General features: G+C 44.6%; 1 protein-coding gene across 1 annotated transcript in view; it reads left to right on the forward strand.

The window, feature by feature from the left end:
- The window catches only part of LOC148506590 (uncharacterized), an 88,973-nt gene that overhangs the window by 11,124 nt on the left and 58,568 nt on the right, over nt 1-19,281 (forward strand). Inside the window, exon 2 of the mRNA XM_088446663.1 lies at nt 17,147-17,228. Within this exon, the coding sequence (XP_088302789.1) occupies nt 17,147-17,228 (82 nt within the window). The remainder of the gene's footprint in view (nt 1-17,146; nt 17,229-19,281) is intronic.

The following is a 19,281-nucleotide window of genomic DNA, read 5'->3' on the forward strand; positions in this document are numbered from 1 at the left end:
CCTTACCGGCACCTTCTAACTGCAATTCTAATATGATATTCATTTAATAGACGTCTATAAATGACAGTCTGCGAGGGGCTGCCAGAAAGTCCCAACCTATGATGCAGAGCTCTTTATATTTGTGGCCTTCACACCAGTCTCAGCCACTGATAGCTGTAGCTCCTTCATAGTGATAACTGGCTTCTCTCACACGTTGTCCAACAGTGCTTGCTGGGGTGTCCAAGCTATTTAATAGGAGTCGGTATGAATGGCCTGTGGGCGGGATACCGGCGGTCATAAGAACGACAGCGGTTTCCCTATCTGCAATATCCCGACAGGGGCTGGTAAGTACACTTACCCTCCCCCTCTATCCTCTAACCCTAACTCTCCTGCAGTGGTGCCTAACCCTAACCTCCCCCCCGGTGGTGCCTAACCCTAACCCCCCCTTCCCACACCCTAAACCTAACCCGCCTACTTACCTTCAGGATGCCGGCGGACAGGATGCCGATGTCAGTATCTTGAACCATTTGAGATGCTGATGACGGCATTCTGACGGGCATCGGGATTCCGGCGTCAGTATACTGACGCCCGGGATCCTGTCCGCCGGCATCGTGACTGCATCCCATAGAATGTTATGCTGTAGCCTTTTCCTATGTTGTGCATGTCTATTACTTATCTTTAAGTTTCTTAGAAGGCTCTTTGAACTACATTCTCACAGCTTTCCTTCAGAGTCACGGTGTGGCCAATGTTATATGAATTAGGGGGTGTTTTAACTATAAAAGCTGACCTTTTTTTATTGAGTCACAAGTAGAAGCTAATTGAAAGCCAATTGTTAGGGCATTATCTTTCATCTGTGTAAAGTTGGAGATTCCACATCACGGTCATTGAATACTTTTGCATTGAGATGTGCACCAACCCCAGTGTTTTGGTTTTGGATCCAGATTTATCTTCGTGTTTTGGTTTTGCAAAACCACCCTCACATGTTTTCATTTTGGCTATGTATTTTTTTTAAATAAAATAAATATATATATATTTTTTTAAAAACAGCTAATAGATCATTTTGACCTTTTACAATACAGATTACAAACAAAAGCACAATGCTTGACAGTACTTCACCGTCAAATTCCAGAGAGAAAGAGAGAGTCCCAACAGCTAAACTATCCATAAACCTGGCCCAACTCCACCCCCCTTAACTCAAACTAGCCCGTCATTGGCCCCCGTTAAAACAGAACCCCTCCCCCTTAATATGCTTTGTATCCCAGAGTGTTTAGAGTGACAGACTAGAGGTTTATGCCACTCCCATCATATAAAATGCCCTCCGTGTTCTTTTTAAAAAAATAAAATAAATAAAAATGTAAAAAAAAAACAGCTAATAGGTAATTTTGACCTATTAACATGCAATCCAAACCTGAGTCTGTTTTTTAGGGTGTGGATTAAGAGATAGACAGTAAAAAGATTGACAGTGTCTAGATAGACACCAGATATTAGACGGTCAATAGGTTGACTAGGACAAAAGGTCGACAGGAACAAAAGATCGACACACTAATGGTTGACGAGTACAAATGGTTGACACAAAAATTGTCAACACTTTTTTTTCCCCTTATCTTCACCCTAACCCTCCCTCCTGGTGCCTAACCCTAACTGTCGGAGTAGGTGCCTGACCTTAACCATCCCTTCTATTGCCTAACCCTCCCTCCAGGTGCCTAACCCTAACCGTCGGGGTAAGTGCCTAACCTTAACCCTCCGGTAAGTGCCTAATCCTAATAATAAAAAAAAATCACGCGTCAACCATTTTTTTTGTGGCGACAATCTTCGTGTCGACCTTTTGACCCTCTCAACCATTTGTACATGTCAACCTTCTTACATGCTGACCTTTTGTCCCTGTCGGCCTTTTGTCCCAGTCGACCTATTGACTGTCTAACATCTGGTGTCTATCTAGACATTGTCAACCTTTTTACTGTCTATCTATGGTACGTGACCCCATTTTTATAAATCCGATTTCCAAACCGCAGGAAGTTCCGAACCAGGACTTGGCTCGACTCGGTACCCCAAAATTATTCCGAACTCGGATTCGGTTGTCGTCGGTTCTCCTAGAACTGGACCAGCACATCTCTATTCTCTCTTAGCAAGCAGCATTTTACTTTTTTTTTTTTAATTTAAAAAAACCCTGCAAACCAATAATGAATTATGAGTTTGAAATGTTACTTTAAGAGCCTACTGGTTAGCAATGTACATACTGTCTGGAACAATCTGTGTAAAGGGGCCTATCCATTAGCAGATAAATTTGAACGATGAACGATTTATCGTTCAGTCGTGCAATTTATCTGCTAATGGATAGGCTCTGAACGATAAAAATGCGCACTCCTGTGGCCGACAAATTGGGTCTTTTGTCTCTCCAACATGTTGGTCAATTATCGTTTATCGCTGACGGATATTAGAAATATCTGTTGCGGTAAACGATGAACGATGAACGATTTTTTTAATGAAAGTGAATAGAAACATTAAAAAAAATCCACTCCCAGAATGATGTCATGCAATATCGTTCGTCGTTTGCAAAAATCTGTCATGTACGTGACAGATATCTGTCACAGCAGCCCCAGGAATTTTTTTCTAAAAAATAAATCTTTTGTCTTTCAGAAAGATCTGCTAATGGATAGACCCCTTTAGTGTCATTTGTAATAGACATACTGTATCTGTTGACTTTATAGGCGGTTGAATTCTTTTGCAAGCCATTATATATTACTCTAATATTTGCCACTTAGACAACACCTATAAAGTCTTATAAAGACAAGTACAGTACAACTATTATATAATTTAGCTCAGCAGAGATGATATAATACGACAGCAATTGACCAATTGCCTATGATAGTTTCCAGTGCACTAATGTTCCTTTTCTACTCTCAGTGTTTGTATGGTATATATAATTCTGTGCAGATTTTCAATCTATGTTGATATTATCTTCTCCTGGTGCCTTTCCTATATATAATCTCTTTTCTTAGCTGCTTTTTTCTGTTTTATGTGTCCTCTTTGTTTAGTTTAGTCTTCTCTTTATAGGTTCCCTTATTATGCTTGTCTAGTATTCCGTTCCCAAAAAAAAAATTTCCTTGTCTGTTCTCCTAGTAATTTACTACAGTGTTTTTGTACATTGGTTAGCACACTGTTTGCTGATTCGTTGTTTAGTGTCGGCTTCCTAGTGTGTGTTCCTTGTATGATTCGCCCTTGATTGTATACATGGAGTGCAGGCTTTTCTGTTTTGGTTGTAGTAAGAGGAAGAGGAGGGGGGTGTAATCCTGGATATAGATGTTCTAAAACTTTAAACTAGTTTGAAAGGCAGTTTAATTTTATGGGTTTCAAGGCCTCAACCATGTTGGTGGCACAGTCAACAGTAGACCCCCAGTCTGAACTTTGGTTTATATTCACAATTCACGTTAAACAATGTTATCTTCTTCTAAAACACTATTTAAATAATAGTTTCATTAATATAAAGTTTTTTTTTTTTTTTTTTTAATTGAACTGCAAGCGCTCCTCAAAATTTGAGGTTCACCATTAACGGCCAAGTTACACACCTTGCACTAAGGAAATGAAAAAAAAAACATATTGAAAAAAACAAAAAAACAAATTAACTTGAAGGTATTTAAACCATTTCACACGCAAGTAAATTAGTTTGAGTACTGCTGAACTAGCTTGAACATCCCCGGACCTGTCTGACATTCTTAAATTATTTTAACGGTTCTAAAATTCAAGAAATTTGGGATAATTTTAGAATTTTCAAAGTGATTTAAACACAGCTGGTTCAACTGTCTCTAATCCAGGGTGTGCGCAGAGAGAGACCGCTCTGAGTACTGGGTCCTATTATATAAGCCCAGCACTCACCTAATTTTATTGTGTCAAGGTGTGCACACTGACATACAAACACACAACTCTAGACTTTTTCTAGACTGCACATGATAATCCATTTGGGATTCTTAAGTGCTCTATATACAGTAGTGTATAACCTGTATTCTCATTCACTCTCTATCCATATAACACATTTAATGCATACTTGCCCACTCTCCGCGAAGTATCGTGAAACTCCTGAATTTGGGGGAGAGTTGCCCGGCAAAGTGGGCAAATCCCCTGCATCCCGCTGTCCAACCGTGAAGTGGAAGGGATAAGGGTGATGATGACGTGATTCGCTATAAATCACATCATCGCGGCCCCCTTCCCAACGTGGAAAATACACTAATGACGACAAACCATCACGGGGGCGGGGCATTGTGAAGTGATTTGCTTGCCCACCTCCATTCCACCCCAAATAAAGTCAGCCCCGCGATGATGTGTATAGTGATGCTCTACCTCCGTCCCACCCACCAAATTTGCCAACATAGGCAAATTTGAACCCAGGAGGCGAGAGGGGGTCTCGCCTCCTGGGTTCAAATTTGCCAATGTTGGCAAGTATGATTTTACGTTTTACTTATAGAGTCCCCCCCTAAAAAAAAAGGAAAAGAGAGGGACCCCAATGATTGTCACTTTTCTTCTCCATTTTGTATTGTTGGTGCACATCAGTAATGACCACCAGTGGAGCCTGATTGTATGCCCATGAAAATTGAAAAAAAATGTCCTGCAACACATGAAACAAGAAATCCAAAATAGCAGGGGCGTATCTGTAATGGGTGCAGGGTGTGCGGTGTGCACAGGCCCCTGAGTCGGGTGTCTCAGCGCTGCCCAAAACACTGGAAAACGGCCACCGCTGGCATTTTGCTGGCATTTTGCGCATGCACAGTGAGTAAATCGCAGAGAAAATAGAGGCCGCGCCATTTCCCCCAGCGATCTGCACATGCACAGTAGACTCTGGGCACACTGTACTGCCCAGAGTCTACTGATAGTGCAGTGGCCGGCCAGCCGTGTTAGTCAGCTGCCGGCCGCCTGGGACAGAGGAGGGGGCCCCGGACAGGGAATGCACACTGGCCCCCTCCTCTCTTAAGACACCCCTGTTGGCACTGTGGTGTGTTAGGGGGAAATGTAATAAACCTTATAAAGAGCGGAGAATTTGCAACCAATCAGCTTCTAGCTATAATTGATCAAGTGCATTCTATAAAATGATAGATAGAAGCTGATTGGTTGCTATGAGCAACTTCTACACTTGTCCTCTTTAGAAGGTGTAATACATTTCCCCGTGTCACAGAGTTGGCTTAGTCATTCTCTATACTGTATATTGGAATCCTCTAAAAAGGTTTATACGATATAGGCATATTTGTGATGGGTGAATGGGTGTGCGGTGTGCACAGGCCCCTGGATCCAGAGAGGCCCTACACACCCTGCACCCAGAGTATACGTACCTCGCTCCAGCAAGCAGGTCCCTCCTCCTCTGGGGCGCCATCTTCTCAGTAACATCTTCGGGAAGATGGCGCTGCGCAGTGACAGCAAAGCCTCTGACGCTGTGCCAGAGCCTTTGCTCTCTAGTGCGCTTGAACCATCTTCCCGAATATCACTGGGTAGATAGCATCGTTTAGGAGGGGGGTCCCGCTTGCCAGAGCTAGCAGGGCCGACCCGAGTCTAATTTATTTGGTAAGTGGATATAGATTTTGGCGTCCTCTGTTGAAATAAGCCCCCATATTTCGGTGTGTGAAATATCGGGAGTACATGTAATAATGTAACAATGACAAAAGGGAATCTGTAGATCAAAAGACCAGCTTTATATACACACGGTTATAATGTAATACTATACTCAGTGGCGTCCTGGGCCGCCATCAGGGGGGGACTGCCGGGCCTGTAGTCCCGGGCCCGGAGAGAGCGGGGGCCTGGCCGGGTGGCAACGGTGCAGAGCCAGATATGCACCGATACCCAGGGAAACACAGCGCGTGCACTAGTGCAGCACTTCAAAAATGGCACCAGCCGCGAGCGCATCACAGATCGCAGACTGGCAGCCAATCAGGAGTGGCTGCTTCTGATTGGCTGCCGGTCCGCGAGTTGTGAGTGGCCTCGCGGAGGGTGCCACTGGCGCTTTCTAGCTGGCTGCCGTGCCGGTGCATATTTGAACTGCTGCGGCGCTGCCACCCGGGCCCCCGCTCTCTCAGGACCAGCTGAAGTCTGGTAAGTACATAGGCTAGCTGCATTAGGAGGACCTTTCACTGCGTGTCCGCCCCCCAAGTAAAGACATCCTTCCCTGCCCTGTGCCTCTCCCCTACTCCAGCCTCCCCCCCCCCAATAAGGTTCAGCCTTCCCTGCCCTATGCTCCCCTTTAATAGTACCGGGCCCCACAATTTTTGCTGGCAGACCTGGTGGCGTCACTAGGGTTGGTGTAACCGAGTGCAGTAACTCATGGTGTCACCCCACATGGACCTTCTCCTGCATCAGACCATACAGAATCCTTATATAATTAATAAAATACAATGGCCCCACATGATAAATAAAAAACACACACACATAGGCCACAACATGAAAATAATAAACACATAGGCTTTACATGAAAAAAAAAAAAAAAAAACACATTAGCCCCCACGTGAAAATAAAACACAGGATTTGCATGAAAAAACCCACATACATAGGCCCCCGAATGAATGAAGTGTTATAGGGCCTCTATACAGCATGACCACCATGGGTGCTAGGCTACAATTATACCCTAAGATAAGTATTCATGGAGAGGGAGACAGCCAGTGGGTGACAGGGAGAGGGAGACAGCCAGTGGGTGACAGGGAGAGGGAGACAGCCAGTGGGTGACAGGGAGAGGGAGACAGCCAGTGGGTGACAGGGAGAGGGAGACAGCCAGTGGGTGACAGGGAGAGGGAGAAAATCAGTGGGTGACAGGGAGAGGGAGACAGCCAGTGGGTGACAGGGAGAGGGAGACAGCCAGTGGGTGACAGGGAGAGGGAGACAGCCAGTGGGTGACAGGGAGAGGGAGACAGCCAGTGGGTGACAGGGAGAGGGAGACAGCCAGTGGGTGACAGGGAGACAGCCAGTGGGTGACAGGGAAAGGGAGACATCCAGTGGGTGACAGGGAGAGGGAGACAGCCAGTGGGTGACAGGGAGAGGGAGACAGCCAGTGGGTGACAGGGAGACAGCCAGTGGGTGACAGGGAGAGGGAGACATCCAGTGGGTGACAGGGAGAGGGAGACAGCCAGTGGGTGACAGGGAGAGGGAGACAGCCAGTGGGTGACAGGGAGAGGGTGATGACAGGGAGAGAATAACAGCAATGGGTGACAGGGAGAGGGTGACAACAGGGAGTGGGTGACAGCACTGGGTTACAGGGAGAGGGTGACAACAGGAAGTGTGACAGCACTTGCTGACAGGTAGAGGGTGACAGCACTGGGTGACAGGTAGAGGGTGACGCCAGGAGAGGGTGAAAGCAGTGGATGACAGAGAGAGGGTGACAGAAGTGGATGACAGGGAGAGATTGACCAATGGGTGACAGGAGAGGGTGACGACAGGGAGAGGGTGACAGCCAGTGCATGACAAATGCATACCTCCCAATTGTCCCGCATTCAGCAGAACAGTCCTGTTTTTCTGGGACTATCCCGCTGTCCCACCCGCTGCCCCCCCCTCACACACACACACACAGCCATCGGGTGGGCATCGGAAAGCTACATCCGATGGCTAGCACCCATCGAATTCCAGGTATTCAATGGAAAAGTACTTACATCAAGTCGGAAACATCGATGGTTGCTAACCATCAGTTCACGATGTCCATCCCTACTATGAGTCTGTAATGTATAGAAAGGCGTCAGAGAAACAGGGTGGACCCTTTACCCCCAGAATCTGCAGCGGTAAGCCTTCTCCTATTCCTCGGGACAGGGTGCAGCACTTTTAATGTAATTATAAAAATAAAGTTATCTGATGATCATGGTGGGCCCCCCTAGACAGTCAGGGTCCCTTCCTGCCATACCTCCGATAGCCCACTGATGAGAGCCCTGTTGCAAGGAACAACATCTTAGGCTTCTTATCTGGGACCCTTTTAGTCCTCATAGTGCAGCTGCTCCATGTGCCCAGTATGTAGTCATCATGCATCTTCTCAGGTTCTCTGGGACATCATTGTGTCATCTGTTCCATCAATCAGAGATTCCATCTGCTGCAGCTGGGCACCCTTGTAATAGCCACAAAGTTCTCCCATTCCCTAATATTTGGTGAAAAAAAAAAGACGTGCTCTTTTGGGAAGTCTTCCTTTATCTGTGCAAGTACTGTAGCTATCTCTTCCACCTCCTCTGACGGGGTGATTATGATTATACCTCCACGGTCTTCCACCTCCTCTTACAGCATTACCTGGAGGTATATTTAACTAAAGAGCAGGTTTTAAGAAGTGGAGTTGTTGCCTATAGCAACCAATCAGATTCTAGCTATTATCTTCTAGAAAGTGCCTTGATAAATAAGAAGAATCTGATTGGTTGCAATTTGCAACATCTCCACTTCTATAAACCCGCACTTTAGTAAATATACCCCCTGGAGTGGGGACACACAACAAGGAAAACCTTCTGGGAAAGATTCCCTTTCAAGCAATTAGTTATTTTGTTTTGCTTCCCAATACTTAAAAAAATAAATAAATAAATATAGAATAATAATAATACAAAATAATAATAATAATAATAATAATAATAATAATAATAATAATAATAATAATAATAAAAAATACATTATAATATAATAATAAAATACATAATAATAATAATAATAATAATTAATAAAATACATAATACTACTACTACTAATAATAATTTAACAAAAATACTATTTCTCTACCATTAACCATCTTTATGGACCAAACTTCATGTTGTATCAATTATTTCATTGGTCTATCTTGTATTCTCAGCTGGTTGTCTGCGGGAATATTATATGACCTATTTAAGCTGAGCACACTAATGATGAGGGTATCATATTTTGGGCTCTATTTATTAACATTATTTTTACTAAAATAAAGTGAAAAATTGTGTTTTCACACCCTTTTCACATTATTTTAGTATCACCTACAGTTACTAAAGAGCAATTGGAGTAGATAATTGTAATGGGAAATGTGATCTGACCAAAGTTACTAAAAATAAATTGTGAAAAAATACCAGGGAAAGCCCTGTGATAATAACGCCACCTGGAGGTGGCGTTATCCAGGGTCTCCCCCAGTTACCGGACTCGCTCCGCTCTGACGGGGAGAGCAGAGCCCGGAGCCGGCCCCAGTGATCAGCTGTGTGGTCTAAACAGACCACACGCTGATCACTGCTAAACAGACCCCACGCTCATACACTGTAAAAAAAAGTGGAAAAAAATAACTTACCTGACGCCAGGGACCGGAGTTCGGGGCTTCGGTGATGTTCTCCCTCCGGTCAGCTGGTCTCCCATGCTGCACTGCGGCCCGGTCGTCACCTGACAGGGTCTTAGTGCAGTATGGGATGTCAGCTGACCGGAGGACATCACCGGAGCCCGGATCATGCAGGTAAGTGTAATTAAGGGAGAGGGGGGGTCGTGGGCGGGGGAGGGGGGGGTCCGCGATCACGGGAGGCGGGGATTAGCGGCGGGGGGTAGCAGCGGCGGCCGGTCGGCGCATGCGCAGGGCGCTTGTCACAGTATTGTTTTGCGAAAATACCGTGATAAGGGTGCGGAGGGGATTCGCAGGGACAGAGCTTTTTCGCAAGCTTTGTCCCTGCAAGGGATTTGTAGTAAATCCCTGTGATATTGCTTGAATTCGCAAGGTAATATCACACTACAATCTGCATTACCAATGCGGATTGTAGTAAATAGAGCCCTTTATAACTAGAAATGAGTGGTTCGGTTTGTGACAAAACCAAAAACACCCAAACCTAGAGGTTCCGAGTTGAAACGAGTCCCAGTTCGGAATCACTTTGGGGTAACGAGTAAAACCCAGTCCTGACTCAGGTCTCCTCGCGATTCGGAACTAGGATTTAAAAAACAGATCTCATGTGTTTTGGATTGTGATTTCAGGAGCTGTGGGCTCGTCAAATTGACTGGAACTGACTGGAAATGAATGTTATTGATGTTAATAATACTATAGGAACAAAAACAGGTCCAATTACATGATTTTACCTGTTTTTAACAATTTCTTAAGCAATCCAAAACCAAAACCAAATCTGAACCAAAACACTTGGCAAAATCAAAACCTTTGAGGGTGGTTTGTGCAAAACCAAAACATGGGGGTTTACAGTTACACACATCTCCATTTATAACAGGGTTGCTCCTAATGGTATGTAGAGCAAAAAGTACAGATATTGGAACCTTTCCTCAGTCATTGCTGAAAACGCAGTGGGAAATCAGTTGGCATTTGATGAAAGGATCCCTTATCTTGCTCCGAACTCCTGAAACCACTTCTCAGCTCCGAGCCTTCCCCTCTGCTCCCGCAGCCCGTTTCCTCTACACCAACTAACTCCAGTGCCAGAGCCCTGATTTTCTTATCACTACATACCGTATTCATTCATTTTATTCCTCTGTATAATATTATCAGCACATTGATTTCACTGTTCCGCAATGATTACAATGTTGATATTATACATGCATGGTCCGGTGCAGAGTTGAATGCAGGCCGGCAGTAATTACGCCTGCATTGCATGCACAGAGAAAGATGCGGATATTCGCCCGGGTTGCGCGCATCTGTGCGATCAAACCACACCCACCCGTGCGCTTAGCCGTTGTCATTATTAGTGCACAATCATCCCTCTCCCGTGTGCAAGAGACCCATCCTAAAACAAACATTCATGGGGACACATAACTCTGAACGTCACGTGTGGATGCCCCATTAACGCCCAGTGTTGCCTCTTCAGCTGCAAGTGGAGATGAGATTTAGGTGAGTACCACTCAGCAACGCCTGTAGTTCTTCATGTTGGGCTATCGAGTGTGCGCAAGATCAGATTGTTGATTTATAGTCAACTTTGCATTATCCCCATTATGTAAATTCCTGCCTGAATCAGGTCTCCTGTAGCCATATTTAATTGGAGTGGCATTAAAGTCGACATTCAGAAAGTCGACATGAACTTTAGGTTGACAATCAATAGTCAACATTCAAAAATGGAAAAGTTGAAGACAAAAAATGTTGACATGTTAATAATGTCGACATTTTATGTGTTGACACCATAATGTTTTTTATTTATATATATATATATATATATATAAATACAGTATATATATATACAGTGCCTTGAAAAAGTATTCACCCCCTTTGCATTTTTCATGTTAAAATGGATTGTGTGAAGGTGTGCATCATTTCAGTCACAGAACATGCCTACAAATGTGAAGTTGTGTTTTTTCTTATATTGTGAATCAAACAACATTTAGGACAACATAACAGAAAACTTCAGCGTGCAGAACTATTCACCCCCCCCTACAGTCAGTACTTTGTCGAGCCACCTTTTGCTGCAATTACAGCTGCAAGTCACTTTGGATAAGTCTCTATGAACTTATCACATCTTTCCCCTGGGATTTTGGCCCATTCCTCAAGGCAAAACTGCTCCAGCTCCTTCATGTTGGATGCTTTCCGCTTGTGAACAGCAATCTTCCAAGTCTGACCACAGATTCTCAATTGGATTGAGATCTGGGCTGTGACTAGGCCATTCCAACACATTTAAATGTTCCCTTAAACCACTGGAGTGTTGCTTTAGCAGTATGTTTCGGGTATTGTCCTGCTGGAAGGTGAACCTCCGTCCCAGTCTCAAATCACAGGCAGACTGAAACAGGTTTTGCTCCAGAATATCCCTGTATTTAGCACCATCCATCTTTCCCTCGACTCGAATCAGTTTCCCAGTCCCTGCTGCTGAAAAACATCCCCACAGCATGAAGCTGCCACCACCATGTTTCACTGTGGGGATGGTGTTCTTGGGCTGATGGGATGTGTTGGGTTTGCGCCAGACATAGCGTTTTCCTTGGTGGCGGAAAAGTTAAATTTTAGTCTCATCTGACCAGAGCACCTTCCTCCATACATTTGGGGAGTCGCTCACATGCCTTTTGGCAAACTCAAATCGTGTCTTCTTATTTTTATCACTAAGTGATGGCTTTTTTCTGGCCACTCTTCCATAAATCCCAGCTCTATGGAGTGTACGGCTTATTGTGGTCACATGCACAGATACACCAGTCTCTGCTGTGGAACTCTGCAGCTCCTTCAGGGTTACCTTTGGTCTCTGTGCTGCCTCTGATTAATGCCCTCCTTGCCCGGTCTGAGTTTTTGTGGGCGGCTCTCTCTTGGCAGGTTTGTTGTGGTACCATGTTCTTTCCATTTGATGATGATGGATTTGATGGTGCTCTGGGGGATCATTAAAGATTTGGATATTTTTTTATAACCAAACCCAGAATTGTACTTCTCAACAACTTTGTCCCTGACTTGTTTGGAGAGCTCCTTGGTCTTCTTGGTGTGATGCCTCTTACTTATACCCCTTTTACATCGGATCTAAAACCCGGGTTTTTGAAGGGTTAACCCGGGCAGCGCCCTGGTGTAAAAGGGGAGAGAGTTGGATCGCCGGGTCGAGTGACCCGGCAATCCAACCCGGCTAACTAGCAGGGTTTAACACGGGCGTAGCCTGCTGTGCTGTGAGAACAGCGCACTCCGGGTCACGATGACCTGGAGTGCGCTGCTAGCCGGCCGATTGGTCCGGCTTCAGTGGCGCTTGGAGATGACGTCATCTCCAAGCGACCACTTTCACTCCACAAAAGCCGGGTCTATGCAGACCCGACTGCGGTGTGAGCGGCGCTGACTCGGGAATATCCCGAGTCCACGCCGGCAAAATTCCGGGTCTGATCCGGATAGGACCTTTGTTCCAACTCCGGGTCAGACCCGGAATTTAGGTGGAAAAGGGGTATTAGTGGTGTTGCAGCCTCTGGGGCCTATCAGAAAAGGTGTGTTTATACTGACAGATCATGTGACACAGATGTCACACAGGTGGACTTCATTTCACTAATTATGTGACTTCTGAAGGAATTGGTTGCACCAGAACTTTTAAGGGGCTTCATAGTAAAGGGGGTGATTACATATGCACATGCCAATTTCTAGAATTTTATTTAGTAAGATTCTTTTTTATAAATATTTTTCTCATTTCACTTCACCAAATTAGACTATTTTGTGCAGATCCATCACATAAAATTCAGATAAAAAAAATAAATTAATTACAGGTTGTAATGTAACAAAAAAGGTAAAAAGCCAAGGGGGTGAATACTTTTGCAAGGCACTGTATGTATATATATATATATATAAATATATATATATATATAATTTGTTTTAACCTAATACTAACCATGGAGAAAATGTCGACATATATGACATGTCGATATAGTGAAAATGGCAAAGTTAGGTGTTGACATGTTACTTGTCGACATAATGAACGCAACGACGTACTCTGTCGACGCACAGTACATGTCAACATAGTGTAGTCGACATACAGTATATGTCAACATTTTTATCGTTGACATAATGAATGTACCCCGTCTACGCTTATGCAACCAGGGTATTATAGATTTTGTATTTTCACTTCTTTTTCTGAAAACTATTTGTTCTTCCCTTGAATTTTGTTGATTTTGTGGTGACATTAAAGCTGGAAAAGGGTCTGACATTATTTTTGTTGATTCCTTGTATTAGATCCCCAAACAATGCAAAATAAATAAGGATGTAAAGGTGTTTTATAACCACTGTACATGGCTTCAAACTTACCACAGAGATACAAAGGCTCACCTTGGATGGTGACTCTAGTTATACAGAATATACAGGGGAGTATCTATAATGGGTGCAGGGTGTGCGGTGGACATGGGCCCCTGGGGCCAGTGTAAGCCCGCACTGCACACCCAGCACCCATATTATCTAATACTTACCTCTCCGAGGTCCCTCGTCGGGTGTCTCAGCCCTGCACAAAATGCCGGAAAATGGCAGCCGTGGCCATTTTTCCAGTGTTTTGCACAGTGAGCAAATCGCCGGGAAAATGGTGGCTGCGCCATTTCCCCGGCGACCTGCACATGTGTCTACTGATGCTGCAGTCGGCGGTCAAAAGCATCAGTCTTCTGCCGGGCGCCCGAGAGAGGAGGGGCCCCGGACAGGGAATGCACACGGCCTCCTCCTCTCTTAATACGCCCCTGACTATATATACAGTTACCTCAGTGATGTGCAGTGAGGTAAATGGTTGGGGAGGCACTGGCTAGTATCAGTGCCAGATTTACTGATACATATATGAACCCGAGGGTTCATGTGGGCATTATACAAAGGTGCAGCAGTATATAGTGCTGATATTTGGTGTGTTTTGATCAGGGATGTGTGGCAAAGGTAGACGGGGGAGGCAGTGCCTCACCTGTCATACACTTTTTACTCCAGAGTTTTGACTATAAAAATGATTAGAATACAATAAAATTTTTCTTATAATTTTTATAGTAAAAGACTGTGGAGTATACGTAAGTAGTATGACAGGAAAGTTACCTCCTAATATTCTGCCACTAACTTCATGAGAACAAGGAGTCTCCCCTGTCATAACAGTAAGGGTCTCATATCTGTGACTGAAATGGGTGGGCAGCTCCATTCACTGCTCAGGGGCCACACACTAGGGCGAGTGCAAGATCCCTCAAACATAACAGGAAGAGAATGGAGCTGACTGAAATGCTGCCATGTTGAGAGAATTCTCCCTTCAGATTCAACAATTGCCCTAAGTGGGTGACTTTATGATATCAGGTATCTTCTGTCAGCGGTATTGTAGGGTAGTTCAGTGCATGGGGGTGATTCACAGGGGTCCTTATGTCCCACCACCAGCCATCGTTTGTGGGCACAGTCACTGTAGCATCTGCCTGTGTGTTATGGTTCTAGACAAGAATATTCAGGGGTCTATTTACTAAGCAGTGTTAGGAGACGAGTGAAAAGTGATAAGGTACCAGCCAATCAGCTCCTAACTGCCATCTCTCAGGCGGTGTTTGAAAAATGACAGTTGGGAGCTGATTGGCTGGCACCTTATCACTTTTCACTCTGTCTCCTAACACTGCTTAGTAAATAGACCCCTCAGTGTTAGACAGATCATCAGTAGCAAATTATTCATGGTGGTAGAGGTTGCAATGCTCCAAGTCTATGCACCACTCTGTCATTGCCTCAGTAGCAGCCGTTCTATCTCCTGCAGTATCCAGTCATTACATAACTCTCTCATCCCACACCACAGCATATTTTTGTACACACTTTTGGTTAATGTCCCTGTAACACTTCTCTTTTTCAAACAATTTGGCTTCTGAAGAACAAATCTCTTTTTTGTCCTCAGAATTTTTATTCACCGAAACACTTCCCTGTTTCTAACACTTCAGTTTACACTGTAGAAATCTTTTTAACCTCACTAATTCATTCACTGTAATACACTTCTCTTTTTCTAACAGTTCGGTTAGTAATGTACAAATATTTGCAACATTCACATTTACAAACTTTCTTCCCGATAAACCACATTTACTCCTGTCCTAAGCAGCATATTCCTAGCTAATGTCTCTGCACGTCTCAAGGCGACATCGTTATCGTTCAATCGTTTGTTAATCGGGTACAAATGGGGCGATTTAATGCTGAAAACGGCCAGCGATGCGCGCTCCCACTGGTCGTTTTTGACATCTATCATCGCCCATACAATCTGCCGATAACGACAGATTGGCCATGTTCAGGGATGAGGGAGGGTGCCTGCACTGAACGACTGATCGTACAGTACAGACTGTGAAACGACTGCACGATTACAATGTCGTAATTCACAGTCTGCTAGTGGATACGCACCTTCAGGTTCTGCAGCAGAGCATGCAGCAGTGTCACCAGCAGGTTAGAGGCACATACAGGGCCTGAGTCTGAGTCACATTCAATGGCGGCCACATTTGCGGTTTTTGCCGGTCGCACGTCTGCCACGTTATGCGCATACCTTTACTAGCCCTTCCCTGGTGTACAACCGTGCGTCCAATATGTGCAAGGACTGGGGAGGAGATGCTGCTGTCAGCTTCAGGGGGACGTCATTAGGCCCCGCCCCTTCATGGGGAAACCCACAATTTCCAGGTCCGTGAGGGGCGGCGCTAAAATAGGCGATTCACATCATGAAGTTCAGCCCTCTCCCGATGGACCCGCAAATTCCCCGTAAAATCTCCCCATCCTGCCCAGTTCACTAGGAAGTAGACGGTATGCGGGAGATCTGCGCACTCTTTCGCAGGTGCAGGGGACTAGCCGAAAAATCGGGAGTCTCCCACAACTTCCGGGAGTGTAGGCAAGTGTGCGTAGAACACTTAACTGCATCCAACATCGACAGTGCGTCCGATTCCGAATCAGCCCCAGAATGTTCCTGAAGCACACACACACACAGATATGTGACTCTATCCTGAGCCAGATCTGCTCCTACTGTACATGTATGACTCGGGACAGACCTTGTAGATGTATTATATAGATAATAAGCCTATTTCCCTAATGAAGATTTACCTCAGAACTCAACTGTTTATAGAGGTATTATACAGAGGTTTAAACTTTATACATACAGTAACATCACCTCAGTGTTATAATCACAGTATGGTCCCGCGAGTGTACAGTAGGTAGAGTGTGACCCTGGGTAGCAGATGAGTGAATAGAACGTTCTCTTTGTAGTTTTTCTAATGAAAAAAACTGCCCAAAGTTGGCTGCTACAAAGAGGAAACAAACACAATTATAACTGCTACTGGCAACACGTCGGTATCCGGACGTAGAGGCAGACAATGACAGGGAGCAAGAGAGCGCTGGGGGGGCTGAACTTGTCATGTAACATATGTGTCTCCATGAATGACATTATGTAACCAACGCACAGGTGCAGAATATCACGGAAATATCTGTTAAATTAATTGTGATTGGGATATACGAGGTTAGGGGCGAGATGTACTAAAAGCAAAATGCATCCTCATTCCCCATATGTACTAAGCTCCAGAATGCTCCAGCTATTTTCGGAAGAGCTGTCCTTTGTGATTTTAATTGCAATTCTAAGTGCATACTGGCGTTATTAGCGCAGGTTCTGCACCCGATAAGAGGTCCAAAATGCGATGCGTTGTATGTCACCATTACCTACTCTTCTAAAAAGTACAGGAGGCTCTGAAATTGTACTCTGTATTCTAGCATAAAGTAATTCATTAAGATAAAAGGTAGTAATCCAGAATATTTCATGAGTGTTTGGGATAGTGTGAATGTAGAGATAATTGATGGACTCTAACTTGGATAAAATCACAATATCTCTTCCCCAACTAATGATGATTGTCTCCTGTCTTCCCGCAGCTTTGCAGTGTGTAAACTTCCAGGATCCCTGCGTCAACGGGGGAACGTGTCTGGTGCTGCAGAATGGAACCCACCATTGCAGGTGACCCATAAGTCCCACGTTGCTGATCATCTGTGTTCTTTAGCATAGTCTTAGTTACATAGTGCACGCAATATTCCTCTCGCAATGCTTATTGTCCTTTAAATCAGACTACTGACAAACTTATATTAAGTGGATCATTGAATTAGGTCCCTAGAACTGTGTTACCTTTTCTGGAAGCCAGGGGTGCCGAGGTTGGGGGGGGAAGTACTACTTACCTGGGCAGTTGGAGGGGCCCGGCGTAGGCCCAGGTTAGCGACTGCCCTCTACGCTCTGCCCACTACCGACACATCAGGCAGTGAAAGAGAGGCTACTGCTGCCCGGCCCCCGATAAGTAACATGATGAATGGACCCCTTCAAGAGGAGACATCAGTGACTGTGGAAGAGGAGTGGTGGTTTGGACATGTTTGCCAGGAGATTCCATGGCTTGCATAGCTCAGTTTGCTCATATTTAATAAGCCATGGTGTCTAGGGGTATGTCAGCATGGAACAACGATGGGCAGAAGTGTCTTATCCGTGTATTAACTTGATGTCTAGAAAACAAGCAACTGTAGATCATGTGACTGAAGGCATCAGCCTATTGCGCGCTCAGCCTGTTTCATCAAAAAATGTTTATACCTGAACTCCACAGAGTAAGATTGCAGGACATAAGCTGCTCCTCACACTGGCAATGCATGTATGCCAGGCCAGTGCTGTGAGGAGCAAAGTCAATGGATAATTGGCTAGTGGTGGAAGGTGACCTGCTCAGTTGAATCATCCTTTGCCAAGTTATCGACTAGAGGACGATTGTCCATGTGTCACCAACCAAAGTGGTTCTGTTGTTCCAACAGTGTAGGGTTTTTGGTTGTCTGATAAAGTTGCACTTTTGCATTTTGCAGTCATTATTTAAGTACACATATTATTCACTTAGAAGGCTAGGTGGCTACTAATCATTAATCAATGGTGCTGAATGATGTTCCTCACCTCATATTGCATCATTTCTTTCCTGATGGGTGTCTTTCTTCATGACAATGCACCAATGTCCTATGTGTATATATATATATATATATATATATATATGTATAATATTAAAATTCATTGGTCTGTTGGTTTGTCTGTCTGTCCGGTTATACATTCAGACACCCCTGCACCGATTGGAATGAAACCAACGCAAGGTGGTCCAGTTGTATCCTGGCCAGGTTTTAGGGCTGTTAGGGTCCCGGTCGGACCTCCCGTTGGTGTACGCTGGGCAGAACTTTGACCCGGGGAGCCTTTTCTGAGCCTTCCACTGGATGGACTTGGATGAAAACTTCACAGAGATGGTAACATTGGATCTCAGAATATATACTAGGTGGTTGAGGTCCTGGGCGGACATCCCGTTGGTTTACGCTGGGCAGAACTTTGACCCGTGGACACTGGGCAGAACTTTGACTCGAGGACGGTGGGCAGAACTTTGACCCATGGACGCTGGACAGAACTTTGACCTGGGGAGCCTGTTCTAGGCCTTCTACTGGATGGATTTGGATGAAACGTTGACAATTTATACTGGCTCGGCCTGCTGTTTATTGATGGTATAAGAGACCTTCGTGATATATGTACTTAAATTATAGGAGAGGCACCTAGGCATTTTGCTGGAGTGAGTGCCAGACCTTAAGTGAGAGGAATATACATATATATTATGTTTTATAATATATATATATATATATATATATATATATATGAAACAAAAAGCTGGCACTCCACAATCAAGCAAAATTAAATAGCCCTGGTGCCTTCCACAATGCTCCTGATGGAGCAGTGCATGTAAAGTCAATGTAAATGGCGGCACTCCCGGATCTTGCAAAGAAGAATCAGGCTGACATCTGTGTCACTCTTGTTCGACATTTCAGTCAAGAGAGGCTTTTATCAAGAACACGTTCTTGATAAGTCTTTCTTGACTGAAACGTCGAACAAGAGTAACACAGATGTCAGCGTGATTCTTCTTTGCAAGACCCGTGAGTGCCGCCATTTATATTGACTTTATATATATATATATATATATATATTATTTGTACATGGAGTGACGTTTTGGAATCTA

The sequence above is a fragment of the Taudactylus pleione genome, unplaced genomic scaffold (genome assembly GCF_031769625.1).
Source record: "Taudactylus pleione unplaced genomic scaffold, aTauple2 ptg000400l, whole genome shotgun sequence".
Lineage (NCBI taxonomy): Eukaryota > Metazoa > Chordata > Amphibia > Anura > Myobatrachidae > Taudactylus > Taudactylus pleione.